Source organism: Apostichopus japonicus, chromosome 18 (assembly GCF_037975245.1).
Source record: "Apostichopus japonicus isolate 1M-3 chromosome 18, ASM3797524v1, whole genome shotgun sequence".
Classification (NCBI taxonomy): domain Eukaryota; kingdom Metazoa; phylum Echinodermata; class Holothuroidea; order Aspidochirotida; family Stichopodidae; genus Apostichopus; species Apostichopus japonicus.
Genome location: NC_092578.1, coordinates 5,705,382 through 5,718,719, shown reverse-complemented (window position 1 = coordinate 5,718,719; position 13,338 = coordinate 5,705,382). Strand labels below are relative to the sequence as shown.

The window sequence follows — 13,338 nt, the reverse complement described above, 5'->3', positions numbered from 1 at the left end:
CAAGAACAGGCTTTAAAACCTTTATCACAGCAATGCATATATGCGGCGATTGAGCAGTAATGTTCCATAGCCTTAGGCGTACGGAAGGGGGGGGGCAGAGGGGCGACCGCCCCTCTACTCTCGATGGCGGGGGAGCCTCCCTTTCGCCCCCTTACCGATTTGGATGACATGCTAGAATATATATAGGTCTTCCGCCTGTAATAGTGACAACCATTGCACCATTTTGCATTTAGAGCACCTCCCCACGGACTCTGATCAATAAATAAGTTTCGTCCATCCCCACTTCTGAAAAGCTTCCTACGCCTATGTGTTCAACAGTTTGGGAAAAAAACGAAAGGGTTGGATGTTTTTTTAATTGAGATGTTGTCCCCGTACCCTTAACCTTTAAAAGTGATAGTCCAAACTATATTTTTTTTCTTCCAACAGCACAATAAAAAGAATACTAAGTGTCTTCCCGAAAAAAATTCTACTTTTATTAATTATTAACATCTAAGCATTGAGCACAAAAACCTTCCAAACATCGTTATTTTTACCCTATCAGTATACGAAACCCGATGATGTCACGAAACGCCATGCAATTCGTGTGAGAGAAGGAAGCACTTTCCGCGTAGCTAGCCGCGGACTGACTGTGCAGTGACAAACAAATCCCGAGTCCTGGGGTATAAATATACATGTATATTTAGAATTTTAGACAATACATTATAGGTCTAAATAAGTAGCCCTAAATGAAAGATATATTAATAAATACATTTCGTGATAAGGAAGATATACTAATAAATTCCTTGTGTGAGGTTGAATGCAAATTCACCAACCGAACCATATCCCCCCAACTGACGATCGGAGGTGGTGGTCATAGCCCACCACCAAGTCTCCGCTTTGCACACGCCACTGTTGTCCTGGTAGGGTAAATTTCTTTCATACAAAGTTTTAAACTTGTTCTTTATATTCGAGCAAGAGAACCTTGAGTTAAGCACGTCGCATGGATTAAGTATTTGTGGACTATTTTCATGGCAGCTGCATAAAGGAGCTTACAGAGTAAATTCAATATTGTAACGCTAACTCAGTCTAAGATTCTGGGGCGTCCAAATATTCCCTGCTGAGGACTGGTGGTGGTATGGAAACAAATGCGGCTTGGATGGTTGTATGTTAGTAAACGACGAGCCTTAAATCTCGCTATTACATGCAAAAGATATAACACATAGATAAACGAGTAAAGAACAAGCGCTGTGTAGATTTCGCAATCTATTACTATAAACAGCCACGGTACAAACAATACATCGGCACGAAGCCCTCAAATATAGGTAGAAAAACATGCACTTAACGATAATGGTCACAAACGAGGTCTCAATACCGAAGTAGAGTCCTATAACGATACGTACAAAAGTGTATAAAAGACGAATACAAGACAGATACAAGTACGACCACAATGGTCGGAGCCAGGGCTACTACCGAACCGAACGATTCAGATCGGGAGCGAAGACTGGTCACAATTCTTGAGGTCTGCTTCAGCTGAGCTGGTGAGCAGACATCACGTGACCTCTAATTATTACGTAATGTAGCCTACGACAAATAGAGGGCGACATATATGATGACTAACGGCATCACAATATGTTCCATGCTATTACATGACGAAAGGCCTATGGATTTTTCTTCTCTCAAATATCTTTGGTGATGACCGATGGATCGTGGCCGAACCAACTTTTTTTGGCTCGGTAGCGATCTAAAAGGTTGCATATTCTTCCGTATCTTGTTATTGGATGAGAAGTAATGCTACTGCATATATGGATAAATGTATTCATATAGCCTATTCGAACTGAATAACTGATGAAACTATGACTGCAACATGTTGCAAAGATTAAAGAAACCGTGTACAAAACCAGTGCACACATGTGAATAATTGTGGTCAAAGGTCAATTAGACAAATCTCTACATTACTTCCATGATATGCATTGAAAGAGTAATCTCAAAGTTAGCAAAAGTTAGTAAAACGTTTTGTACGTCTAATCTTTAACGTTATTTGAATAAATCACCACTGTGTGTGACCCTGTGACATCATGCAAGTCAAGAAAATCTTGAACAAAAAAGATTTACACCACTGACGAAAGTTTATGAAACAAGACATCATTTACACAAAATGACGCATGAAACAAACTTTTGTTTGGAAATGAGGATTTTTTTCTCTTTACTGGAAACGACGGAAAAAACATTGCAGATTTTAACGAAATGTTTTCGATAAGAGCTGTAGCTGTATATCTCTATAATATCCAGCTTTGTTCTCAATAGCCTAGTGCGCCACCACATATATGTCTACCAAAGCATACGGAACAATCACAACAATATGCAGGTGGACATTATGCGCGCTCTTCACTTTTGTGTCAACCAAGAACACGTAACAGGAAGTGTTCCTAAATATCTTCCTAAAGGTATTAATTTCCCGAAAACTGATTCAGGTTAGTTCAATACCTATATACGATTAATTATTCGCTGATCATGCACATTGGATATTTTGAGTTTCTTTTCAAGTTTAATAATATTATATAAATAGGCCTTGTATATACGTTTCCAGCTGTGAGGAATATTTCTTGTCTAGCCACGCTGTTGAAACATGCAATACGATATACAAGTGGTTTCATGACGCACTCAGGCGTGACCTGTTGATCTATCAAAAGGAAATGTCTCGACACTATAGGAATATGTATGTACAGCTATGTACAGCAGTATGTACAGCTCAAGTGTTTTATACATGCAAGAGGTATAAAACTAGCCTATCCTATGTCGTACTGATGTGATATCGCATTAGATGGTACCATTCATAACGATGACATAACAAATGACATAAAAATTGACAATTTATCATTTACCGACTTTTTCATGTTTGCTAATAGTAGTTGTACCAGCGGTCATTGTCTTAAACTCAAAAAGTCACAAAGCAGGATTAATATTCGGCATAACATTTTTCTCTAATACACTGAAAACCTAAATTGGTCATACCTACTAATATTAAATTAGTCAGGATGGTGCCTCTACTGACTAAGCAACTGCTAGTCCATCATTACCGACTAGTTTATGCCTAGTCAATCCTGGCTGGACTTATATAACTGACTAATGTAAAATACTTCACCGACTAATCGCATTAGTCAGTCAAACTAGTCTGTATTCCCCTGACTAGTTTGTGACCACCGACTAATTTACGAACTAGAATATAAATTAATCGGTCATTCATCGACTAGAATTTGACTAACATAGCGCTAGTCAGCGTGGTGCCTCTACCGACTAATTTAAGATGCTGCCTCTAGTCAGTGATCCACGACTAAGGTAGGCCTCTAGTCAGTGATAACCGACTAAGGTAAGGCCTTGTCAGTAAAACAACCGACTAAGATAGTGGACTAACTACTGTACTAGTCTGTCCATGGTCTACAAATGATTCTGGCATGAAATTCATTCAAACCAATAAATGGATAAAAAACAGAAACACCAATGAATCAAGTTCCGGAGGTAACATTTATTACAAATAGTAGTAACTACAACATATGATAACAAATACTATAATAACTACAACATGTGATATCATATCACTACAACATGTGATATAATAAAAATTTACTCTCTTATCAATAACAACATAGATAATGTAATAGCATGTGTAATGATTTAAACTGGTCTTTATTAAAAGCTCTAATACAAGGTCAATACATTTCAAAGAATACAATTCTACACATGCATGACCATAGCCTCTGTATATAGCACTTAAAACTGGTCCTCGGTGAACGCTCTAATACAAGATGAAATTTTTTCAAAGAATACAATACTCAATACTGAATACAATCCTACACATGCATGACCATTGACCATAGCCTCTGTATAGCACAGTATGAATTCACTTTAAGAAATAGTTTATAGATAAAACAAAAACATGATACAACAACATCAGACCATAGTGTTACAGTACATTTCATAAATCTTGTTTGAAAGCCTGAATGAAATGCGAAATGTACTGTGTGCAAATTGTCTGCTATTGTGGACCAGTGTATTGCACCTTTCACAAGTCTGTGAAGATTTTGGCAAATTTAGGCACATTGATAGATTTGTTTGAACATAGATGATACCATTTTTGGCAAGAAACTTATTCATGGAGTATTGACCGTTGCTCAAACACACATAACCCTAACCCCCACTGCATATAACTGTCTGCTACAATGGAACATCCTATGTGAGATTTTTTTTCATGGTCCAGCTGTAAAGATTTTTTGGCAAGTTTTAGTCACATTGTTTTTACATAGAGTGATGGGCACAGTGACAAGCACTTTAAGCATTGTAATCGGGCTGAGAGTGTGTCTTCAGTTTTTTCTCTCCTAAAGGTCCTTGATGGGGACTTGAGTGTCCCCCCTGATCCTTTTCACTACTGAACTGAACTGAACTGAACTGAACTGAACTGAACTGAACTGAACTGAACTGAACTGAACTGAACTAAGCTAAACTAAACTAAACTAAACTAAACTAAACTAAACTAAACTAAACTAAACTAAACTAAACTAAACTAAACTAAACTAAACTAAACTAAACTTATTCCTCTTCAGTGGAAGCAAGGTGGGTATATCATTAATGACATTACTAATTTGAATATTGATTTGTTTGATAACATATTGTATTATACAGGTTCTGTTTCTCAGTATCTTTATCGTAATTTCTACATGACTAAAATTGCAGTGGAGCCAACTGCTATGGCCAAATGGAAAGCAGAGTTTAGGGGTTTCAGTTGTCACGATTGGAGTAACATCTACAGTATGTCCTGGCACTCTATTTCTAAGACGAAATTCTAGAATTCTTCCAACCAACAGACTCCTTTTCCTCATGGGTATCTCTGACAACAAGTTATGTTCATTCTGTTAAATTGAAACTGAAACCATTCATCTTTTATAGGTGAAGTGGTCAATAAGGTTATTGGTATAAATATACACTTCACAAAAGAGGATTTTTTCTTTGGGTTTTTATTAAGAAACGTCACCCTTATAATTTTCTCATTCTTCATCTTAAGTTCTATATTTTCAGTACCAAGCGTCAAAACAATGAATTTATTTATAAGTTCACGTTTGCATTAAAACGGAGAACTATATTTTTCGACATAACAAAAAAGAATAAAAAGAATAACACTAATTTCGAGGAGCTCAAGAATGCTTACATCTCATTAATAAATATCTCAAATATTTAATACTTTCGCAATTTCCGCAACCTCAATTCTTATATTTTTGCTGCTATTCGTTGTTATATTTTTGTAGTAAGTCTGGGATTCTTGTAGTTTTTCTATAAATTATAGTACTTCTTCTAATTGTTCTTATTATATTTATTTGTTTTCTATCCGCCTCGTTGGTCTTTATTATACTGCATGGTATTGCTCAACTTCAGTGTTATTTACAATGTTCTTACAATGTGCCTTGGACAGAAATCATTGTGTGTTCATAGTGATGCTTGATCAAAGTGCAGCGTTTGACACTATACATCAAGATCTTTTACTACACCGTCTTACTGAATCGATTACAGTCACAGATACCGCACATTAATGGCTTGTGTCTTATTTGAAACAACGTACCCAGTCAGTAATGATAAATTGCAAGTCTTCAGCTATAGTAAGGACTTACTGACAGGCTTTCCCCAGGGTTCTGTAGTGGGCCCATACATGTATCCATTGTATACATCTCCACTATCCGCAATTGCAGAGAAACACGTAATTAACATACACATGTATGCTGACGACACACAGTTACATGTTTCATGTGATCCAAAGGATTCTGATACTGTGCTACGTCGACTGGAGAGTGCGATCTCAGAAATACGAGAATGGATGACAGACAATCACCTAAAATTGAATGATACTAAAACCGAATTTATAATTATCAGTAAAAGAAGTACACAGAAGTTTCTGTCACACATCACAGAAATTACGATAGGAACTACAAGGGTTGCTGCAAGTGTATCAGCCCGTAACATAGGAGCTGTTTTAGAATCAGAATTAGGCATGATCCCCCATATTAACAGAGTTGTTATAGGACGTGCTACTCGCATTTCCGCCAGATATCACATATCCGCCCATTCCTGACTCGCGATGCCACTGCTACATTGGTCAACGATATCATCTCGTCCCTCTGGATTATGCAAATAGCCTGTTGTTTGGACTCCCCAACTCTAAAACTCGCAAGCTGAAAATGGTTAAAAAATGCTGCTCGAATATTTTGTAAGAAAAAGAAAAGAGATCATGTCACACCACTACTGGAATCACTGCATTGGCTAAAATAGATTTTCGAGTGAAGTTTAAAATTAACCTACTTACCTGCAAAGCTCTGCACGGTCTAGCCATCTACTATCTGTCTTGTCTCCTTACACCATACAAACATAGCAGAACCCTACGGTCATCAACGCAGGAATTGCTCAAGGAGAAGAGAACAAGATGCAAGAGCCTTCTCAGTCAGCGCTCCCATGCGCTGCAGATTATGGAACGCCTGGAAAACATATTATTTTAGACTCGCTTTTACTGTGTAATTGACTATGTTCTAACTTTTATTATGCATAGAAACTACCTTTGGAACTACCTACTTAATTGTTAACATTGTTTTTTTTTAAAATTTATTTTGTATATATTTACTACGTTTAGGGTTCTATTTGTTATCGTTTAGTATTGGGTGTTTATTACTTAGGCTGTTTTAGGCTTTTACAATAACTGTCTTATTATACTATACCAGGTGCTATGAAATTGTTTTGGACTATATGCGTCTTAGTTTTTAGTATCGTTTAGTACGGGTGTGTTTTTATATTGTTGCTTTTGGCTTTTACATTTTTTGCCTTATTGGTTCTATATATTTAATATTTTGTTTTTTTTTACTATTTATGTTTATGCTTTACATTTGTAAATCGCTTTGAGCAGCTTTGCTGATTATGCGCTATATACATTTTAATTATTATTATTATTATTTAACTATTTTTATATGAATACGTTATTTGCATATTTGTATATTAATGTATAGTTGAAATAAACGGAGGAAAAAAAAACAAAACTAAAGTAAACTAAAGGAAACTAAAGTAAACTAAAGGAAACTTAAGTAAACTAAACTAAACTTCACTAAGCTAACCTGAAGTAAACTAACCTGAAGTAAACTAACCTGAAATAAACTAAATTAAACTAAAGTAAAGTAAAGTCAACTCAACTCAACTCAACTCAACTCAACTCAAGTCAACTCAACTCAAGTCAACTCAACTCAACTCAACTCAGCTCAACTCAAGTCAACTCAAGTCAACTCAACTCAACTCAACTCAAGCTATAAGCGGAGTACTCCGTTTATGTTTGGCTGTATAGAACAAAATTATCTATCAGGATTCACTTCTCCCTGCTACATAAGGGTACAGGTTGCAATTATCCACTTCGAATAGTTTGCTACCAAGATCATATTTATCATATTCATGGATCGTTTTCATGGAATTAGATTGGTCCATGGGTATGCTGAATGAAAAAAAAGAAAACTCGTTAGTTTTCTCTGTTCCCCATATAGGTTCGCCTACTTATCTGAGATGGCAGACATCAACGCTAACGAGCCAGTAAGGATAATGCTGTGGGCGGTTCCTCGCTCTGCTTCCACGGTTTTTACCAAATTTATGAGTTTTGTGGATAACGTTGAGGTTTGGCATGAACCATACGTTATAAGCCACCTCTCTAAAAGCGGTTGTTTGTTCGAACGGCCAAATTTGCCATCGTTTAGCAAGCAACTGTATGAGTTGTATCCTGAGGGGAGAAGAGGAAACTTACGTCCTGTAGAAAACTTTACGTAAGTATATGTATTACAAATATAACGAAGACCAAAGCCGGGATATTCTGGTGGCAGACAATGTAACAATTATCATAAAAGAATATGTAAAGAAAGAAACACTCATCCCACTGATATCATTAGAGAAAACTAGAGAAATAAGATATGACTCATAATTGAAAAATAAGGAGTAAAGTTTTCGAAAATATATTCTAAACCTTTAAATAATATTTTCTTTGTAGTAAACGTGGACTTATCGTCAAATATATATCAGAAAATATATAAGAATATATATATATATATAAATATATATATATATATATATAAATGAAAATCATTGCATATATATATATATATATATATATATATATATATAAATGAAAATCATTGCATATATATATATATATATATATATATATATTGGACCAATTTCATAAACAACCAACCAGTCATAAATATTTCGCTACAGGTGGGGGCAACGAGTGGGGGGGGGGGCTTCTACACTTTAGTGGTAGATATCGCCTAAGAAGGTTTTCAGTAGTCTACAATCTCACCCAGATAAAATACTCAGGGAGGGCTTGTGCACTTTCTCATCATAAATCCTATGTATAGTTTTCATGCGTAAATATTGTAGAATCGTAATTGATCAGAAATAATTTCCTTTTATTTTCTCTTAACAGGTATGAATCGACAAAAGCAGGTTTGGAGCGAGGGGCCACAGATCCAAATACGAAATTTATCTTTGTCAAGGATATGGCTTTTACAATACATGGTCATTATGAATTCATGCCACAGAAGGTATGACCTTTCAGCAGGTGTTGACTCAATAGGATTTTAGCTGACAGTTATGGAGAATGTACCGTATATGCATTAAGTACGTTGCTGTTTGCTGTCCTGTGCACTCCTTAAGTTGCAACGTTGTATTCAAATTCCCATGCTAAAGAAGTGGTATATGTTCTTTCAATGACTAGGAACTCTTAGTTTAAATTGACTTGTCCTGAGCTCCTGTCTTGTTAACTTGGGATTGTTGCTGGAGCGCCCATAATTAAAGGTAGTCAGTATAGGCCCCAAATTATACGGTAGCATGCTATAATTGCTAGAAATTTTCAAAAGTACTTTCCTTGAGGTCTTTACTCGCCAAATCTGTTTGTTCTCTTTCCGATAAACCGGAAAAAGCGGATTCTCTGAAGGCCGGGTAGGGAAGCTCGTGAGACTTACAAGAAAATAATCACTGCAAAGTAGTTATGGCCAAATATGACCTTTCCATGTTCTTACTACATATGCATCGCTGACATGCATGTAAATTTCCAATGCAAAATATAAAAAAGGGGGTCCCTTAACATATTCTGTAATTCCTATTTCATGGGCTGAATTCTGTATAGTAATAATGCCCGTCAAGTAATAGTAAAAACAGTGGCGTCGCCAGGTGGTGGCCTTTGGGTGGGGGCGGGGGCACGTGACACAAGATTGAAATATCTGGCGACGCCACTGAGTACAAATAGCCCAATTCTCCTTCAAAGTAATCAATATGCTTGAATTATTTCATTTTGATGTGGACTGGTTGAAGATCAATGCTTCCAAGTCATTAGTATTGATTCCTTACTGTCCGATTCATGCTAACATTTGGTTGAAGTTTATCAAACCTTTATTGTTATTGCGGAGGTTCTTAATGTTTCCTTTTCGTTAAAGAGGAATAAATTAGACGAATATGTGTTCCAGTGAGGTAAGATATATTAGAACTACAGACATGCTGTTAGAATATGAAACGTGTAACTTTTCTTTAGAAAGATAATTATAGAGACCGCATGTATTATATTATTATCTCATTTATCATTAGGTTCCGATCAAACACGTCTTTCTCATCCGCCATCCCCATCGATATCTGACTTCCAATCGGGCTCACATGTTACGGGTGCTAGGGAAACCTGCTGACGCTCCTTATGACGTCGCCGATGATTCACTCATGAACACAGAGGCAGATGAAATGTTCGAGTTATGGAAACACGTACGTGAAAACGTTGATCATAAAGCTCCGGTGATAGATAGCGATCAATACCTGAAAGCTCCTGAGAAGATCCTTCCGAAGCTCTTTGCCGAAATCGGGATCCCGTGGAAGGATTCTTACCTTTCATGGGATGCTTCGGACGATATCGTCTTCAAGTGGACTTCTGGCTTCGAACATATCTTATTTGACAAGATTACTCAAGGTCAAATGTTCAATAAAGCGCTTTCAAGCGGAAAATTTCATTCCGTTGAAAAACCGATTCCAAAGCGAGACGAATTACATCCAGATATATTAAATATGGTTGACCATTACATGCCAGGATATGTAGAAATGTCAAAACACCTGCTGTAAAAACCACATAAAGTGTAGATATTTCAGATTTAGATCCGCTTCTCTGAAATGATGTATCATGCATGTAAACTTGTGAAGCTACATATGTCAATTTGATGAAGTCCTATAACTATATAAACCAACCATAATGTATCCATTAAAGGGCATCACCCAGAGGTAAGACCTATATCAACTTTCAATTTCAACGTTTGACGTTTTTATATAACATTTTTCCATATTTCACAAGGGTCAAAGTGATGAAAACAAAGTTAAGACATTACGGTGATGATGACACTATGTTTAACATTACTGTCCCTTCAATTTGTCATTAAAGGGTTCATTTTATTCTAGTAAGGATTATATGCCAAAGCCGGACTGAACATTAGGTCAAACAACATTGATTCCGCACCCGCGCGCCCCCCCCCCCAAAAAAAAACTTGGTGTGACTAAGGAGTACATTAGTGTTAGTCTTTCGGGAGAAGTAATGTTAATAAACAAGGTGCATCTATTCGGCAGTAGTTATTGCGTTGTTAACGTTGTACTCTAAAGCCGAAGACTTCGTTGGTACGACTCCTTTGGCCACCGACGGCTAGACCGTCATTTCTCAGGAAAGTTACTGTTACTAAAATCTTCGGGTCTGCACTGTTTGTCAATGTTAGGAAACAACATTCAACAGGTAGAATAAAATTATTAAAGGAACATTAAAATTGTACTTGGGTATTATTAAATTAGTATATGTTGATAATATTATATAGTAAACATGTTTTTAAATGTTAAAATATATGTGCTTGGTACAGAAATAGTTAACCCCTATACAATAGTCCATGCACATGAAGCTTTGTAGGATAGTAACATTATGTTGATATGTGTAACGTTATAGTTGGCTCTAAATTTAAAGGAAAATTGGCATATATATATAACGAAAATAACTGCTTTGCACTGCAGATGACGTATAAGGAAATAAAGTTCTCATTCGATTGCTCAAAAATGTATAGTACATGCCAACCTTGCACCTAACGCAATACGAGTAGAATCGCTGTGACAAATATAGAGCCGTATAGGCCTATACAGAGTGAGTCTGGCCACCTGCGTAACGATTTCTGATTGGTCGAGAGATTTCTGCACTCACTTGCCACCACTATATACGGCTCTGTACCCGTAGCGCCAGTGTTTTCCTTCCGGGAAACATTTCATACTGTAGTTTTGATCATAGGCGTAGGAGGTGAGGGGGGGGGGGCTTGGGGGGGGGGGCTGAGAATTTTTCGGGCACCTACTGAAAGAAAAATAAATTGCAATGTGTTTTCAATGGTTTAACTTATATTTTCATTATCATTATTATTGTAACGACTTCCCGAAAAGTTCTAACCAATATGGAAGGGTCCACACTGCAAATGATTGTATGTAGTTGGCATGCGATGTAATAACCAATGCATGCCTATATGATATGTACTTTGTAACTTCAGGATGTTGAACGCGCGAAAATGTTGGTTATATTTTTCGGGCAAGTCGTTACCGCCCCCCCCCCCCCCCCAAATCAAATTGGGCTCCTACGCCTATGGTTTTGATTACTCTTTGCTGGAAACGACGGAAAGCCTGATCGAGCTGCAGGATGGTTAATTGAAAGAAAAAGTTTAACAGGGGGAAGAAACGAGTAAACGGCGCAAAATACACAAACAGTTAATCAGAATGGAAGCACTTAACTTGACTAGAAGTGCCCGAAAGGGGAAGGAAGCTGACTTCACTATCTGGTGGTGGGCGGGTGGGGGGGGGGGACAGGGGCTGCCCCAGCCCTGACTTAAACACCCTCCCGGGAGTAAATTGTCCACGAAATAAGGGTGACTTATGTTATGGAATGTTATATATCCTCCATAATTTTGTTGAACTTAGACGTCAAATGGTGCATTCTGAGGTATATTTAGACAATACAGGTTTATATAAATAGTCCTGAAAGAAAGATATACTAGTAAATACCTTGAGTGAGGTTGAAAAGGAAGATATACTAATAATACCTTGTGTGATGTTGTAAAGGGAGTGATACATCCGTAGTAGTGGTTCCCTTCTTCCTCGGCTGAATGCAAAATCCACCGACTGAACCATTTCGACTAACGATCGGAGGTGGTGGTCATACCCCCCCCCCCCCCCAAGGCCCCCATATTGCATACGCCACTGTTGTCCTGAAAGGGTTAAATTTAGTTCATTGAAACTTTAGCTTGTACTTTATATTCGAGCAAGAGAACCTTGAGTAAACTACGTTAAAAATTAAATATCTGGGGTAGCTGCATTTATAGGTGCTTACAGAGTTAAATAAATATGTTTCATATATTTAATAAAAACCAAAATTCCCTCTTCTCAAATATCATTCAAACATGTGAAGCTTACATGCTTATGAATGTCATTCTGCAGAAATGAACGTAACTATTTAAAATGGTGGAGTTCAAAGATCATTTGAGGTAAACAGAGGCCCACAGTCTGGAACCCTGAAACACGATAACTCAGAAATTTCATCATGTTTGAAGTCCATAAATGTTTTATTGATCCTCCAAGGTGAGTTAAAGAAAATTTTGAAACAGATGGGGTCGAAAGTCAACTGAGGTCAACACAGGTCACATTCCCAAAACTGTGTGGTGGATGAACTGCATACTGTACTTGGTTCCTGTAGATCCTCTTTGATCAGAATAAGAAACCTTTTAAATTTGGTGGAGGTCAATGTTCAACTTGAGGTCAACAGAGGCCAAAGTCTGAAAACATTTTAGGCACATCAACTCTGAAAACTCAGCTTAGTTGAAGTAAAATAGTTGGTATGTAGAATTGCAGATCACCTTGGTCAGAACAATAATGATATCAAAATTGGTCGAGGTCATTCTGGTGGAAACTGTGTAAATTTGATAATCGTAAAAGTAAAGCCTTTTATGGACTTCTTCCTTGGTAGGTAAAAGTATAGGTCTGCATAGTGCTTAAGGAATCACGGACAGGCGCGGCGGAACGGAAAAATTATTGGGGGGGGCTAATGTGTGGAGACTATCTAAGCGGAGCGCCACCATCGGTTGGCGCGGAGCGTACAAGAAAATTTTGGGTTTTTCAAACCCCCAGATGGCCGGAAACGGCACTTTCCGAGTGTTTTATGCTGCGAATACCTAGCCCTAAAATATGGGTCTCAAGCCTGCAATTTCTCAGATTGCACGTAAAAGTCTGTAAAAACATTGTAATTTGTAT

At 37.3% G+C, this 13,338-nt stretch overlaps 1 protein-coding gene across 2 annotated transcripts; it reads left to right on the top strand.

Annotated features, from left to right (window-relative positions):
• Nucleotides 1-2,351: 2,351 nt before the first annotated feature.
• On the top strand, nucleotides 2,352-11,342 carry LOC139958392 (uncharacterized). 2 transcript variants are annotated; one of them, XM_071955443.1, is made up of 4 exons: nucleotides 2,352-2,450; nucleotides 7,539-7,811; nucleotides 8,471-8,588; nucleotides 9,628-11,342. In XM_071955443.1, the coding sequence occupies exons 2-4, from the start codon at nucleotides 7,558-7,560 to the stop codon at nucleotides 10,144-10,146; spliced, it is 891 nt and encodes a 296-aa protein (XP_071811544.1). In that variant the 5' UTR covers nucleotides 2,352-2,450; nucleotides 7,539-7,557; the 3' UTR covers nucleotides 10,147-11,342. The 2 variants fall into 2 exon arrangements, with proteins under 2 accessions (XP_071811544.1, XP_071811543.1); XM_071955442.1 differs by lacking the exon at nucleotides 2,352-2,450 and adding an exon at nucleotides 4,506-4,587.
• Nucleotides 11,343-13,338: the final 1,996 nt, after the last annotated feature.

Coding starts and splice junctions, on each gene's coding strand:
- LOC139958392 (XM_071955443.1), top strand. CDS start 7,558: ATGGCAGACATCAACGCTAACGAGCCAGTAAGGATAATGCTGTGGGCG. Junction 7,812..8,470: donor CGTCCTGTAGAAAACTTTAC/GTAAGTATATGT, acceptor TTCTCTTAACAG/GTATGAATCGACAAAAGCAG. Junction 8,589..9,627: donor ATGAATTCATGCCACAGAAG/GTATGACCTTTC, acceptor ATTTATCATTAG/GTTCCGATCAAACACGTCTT.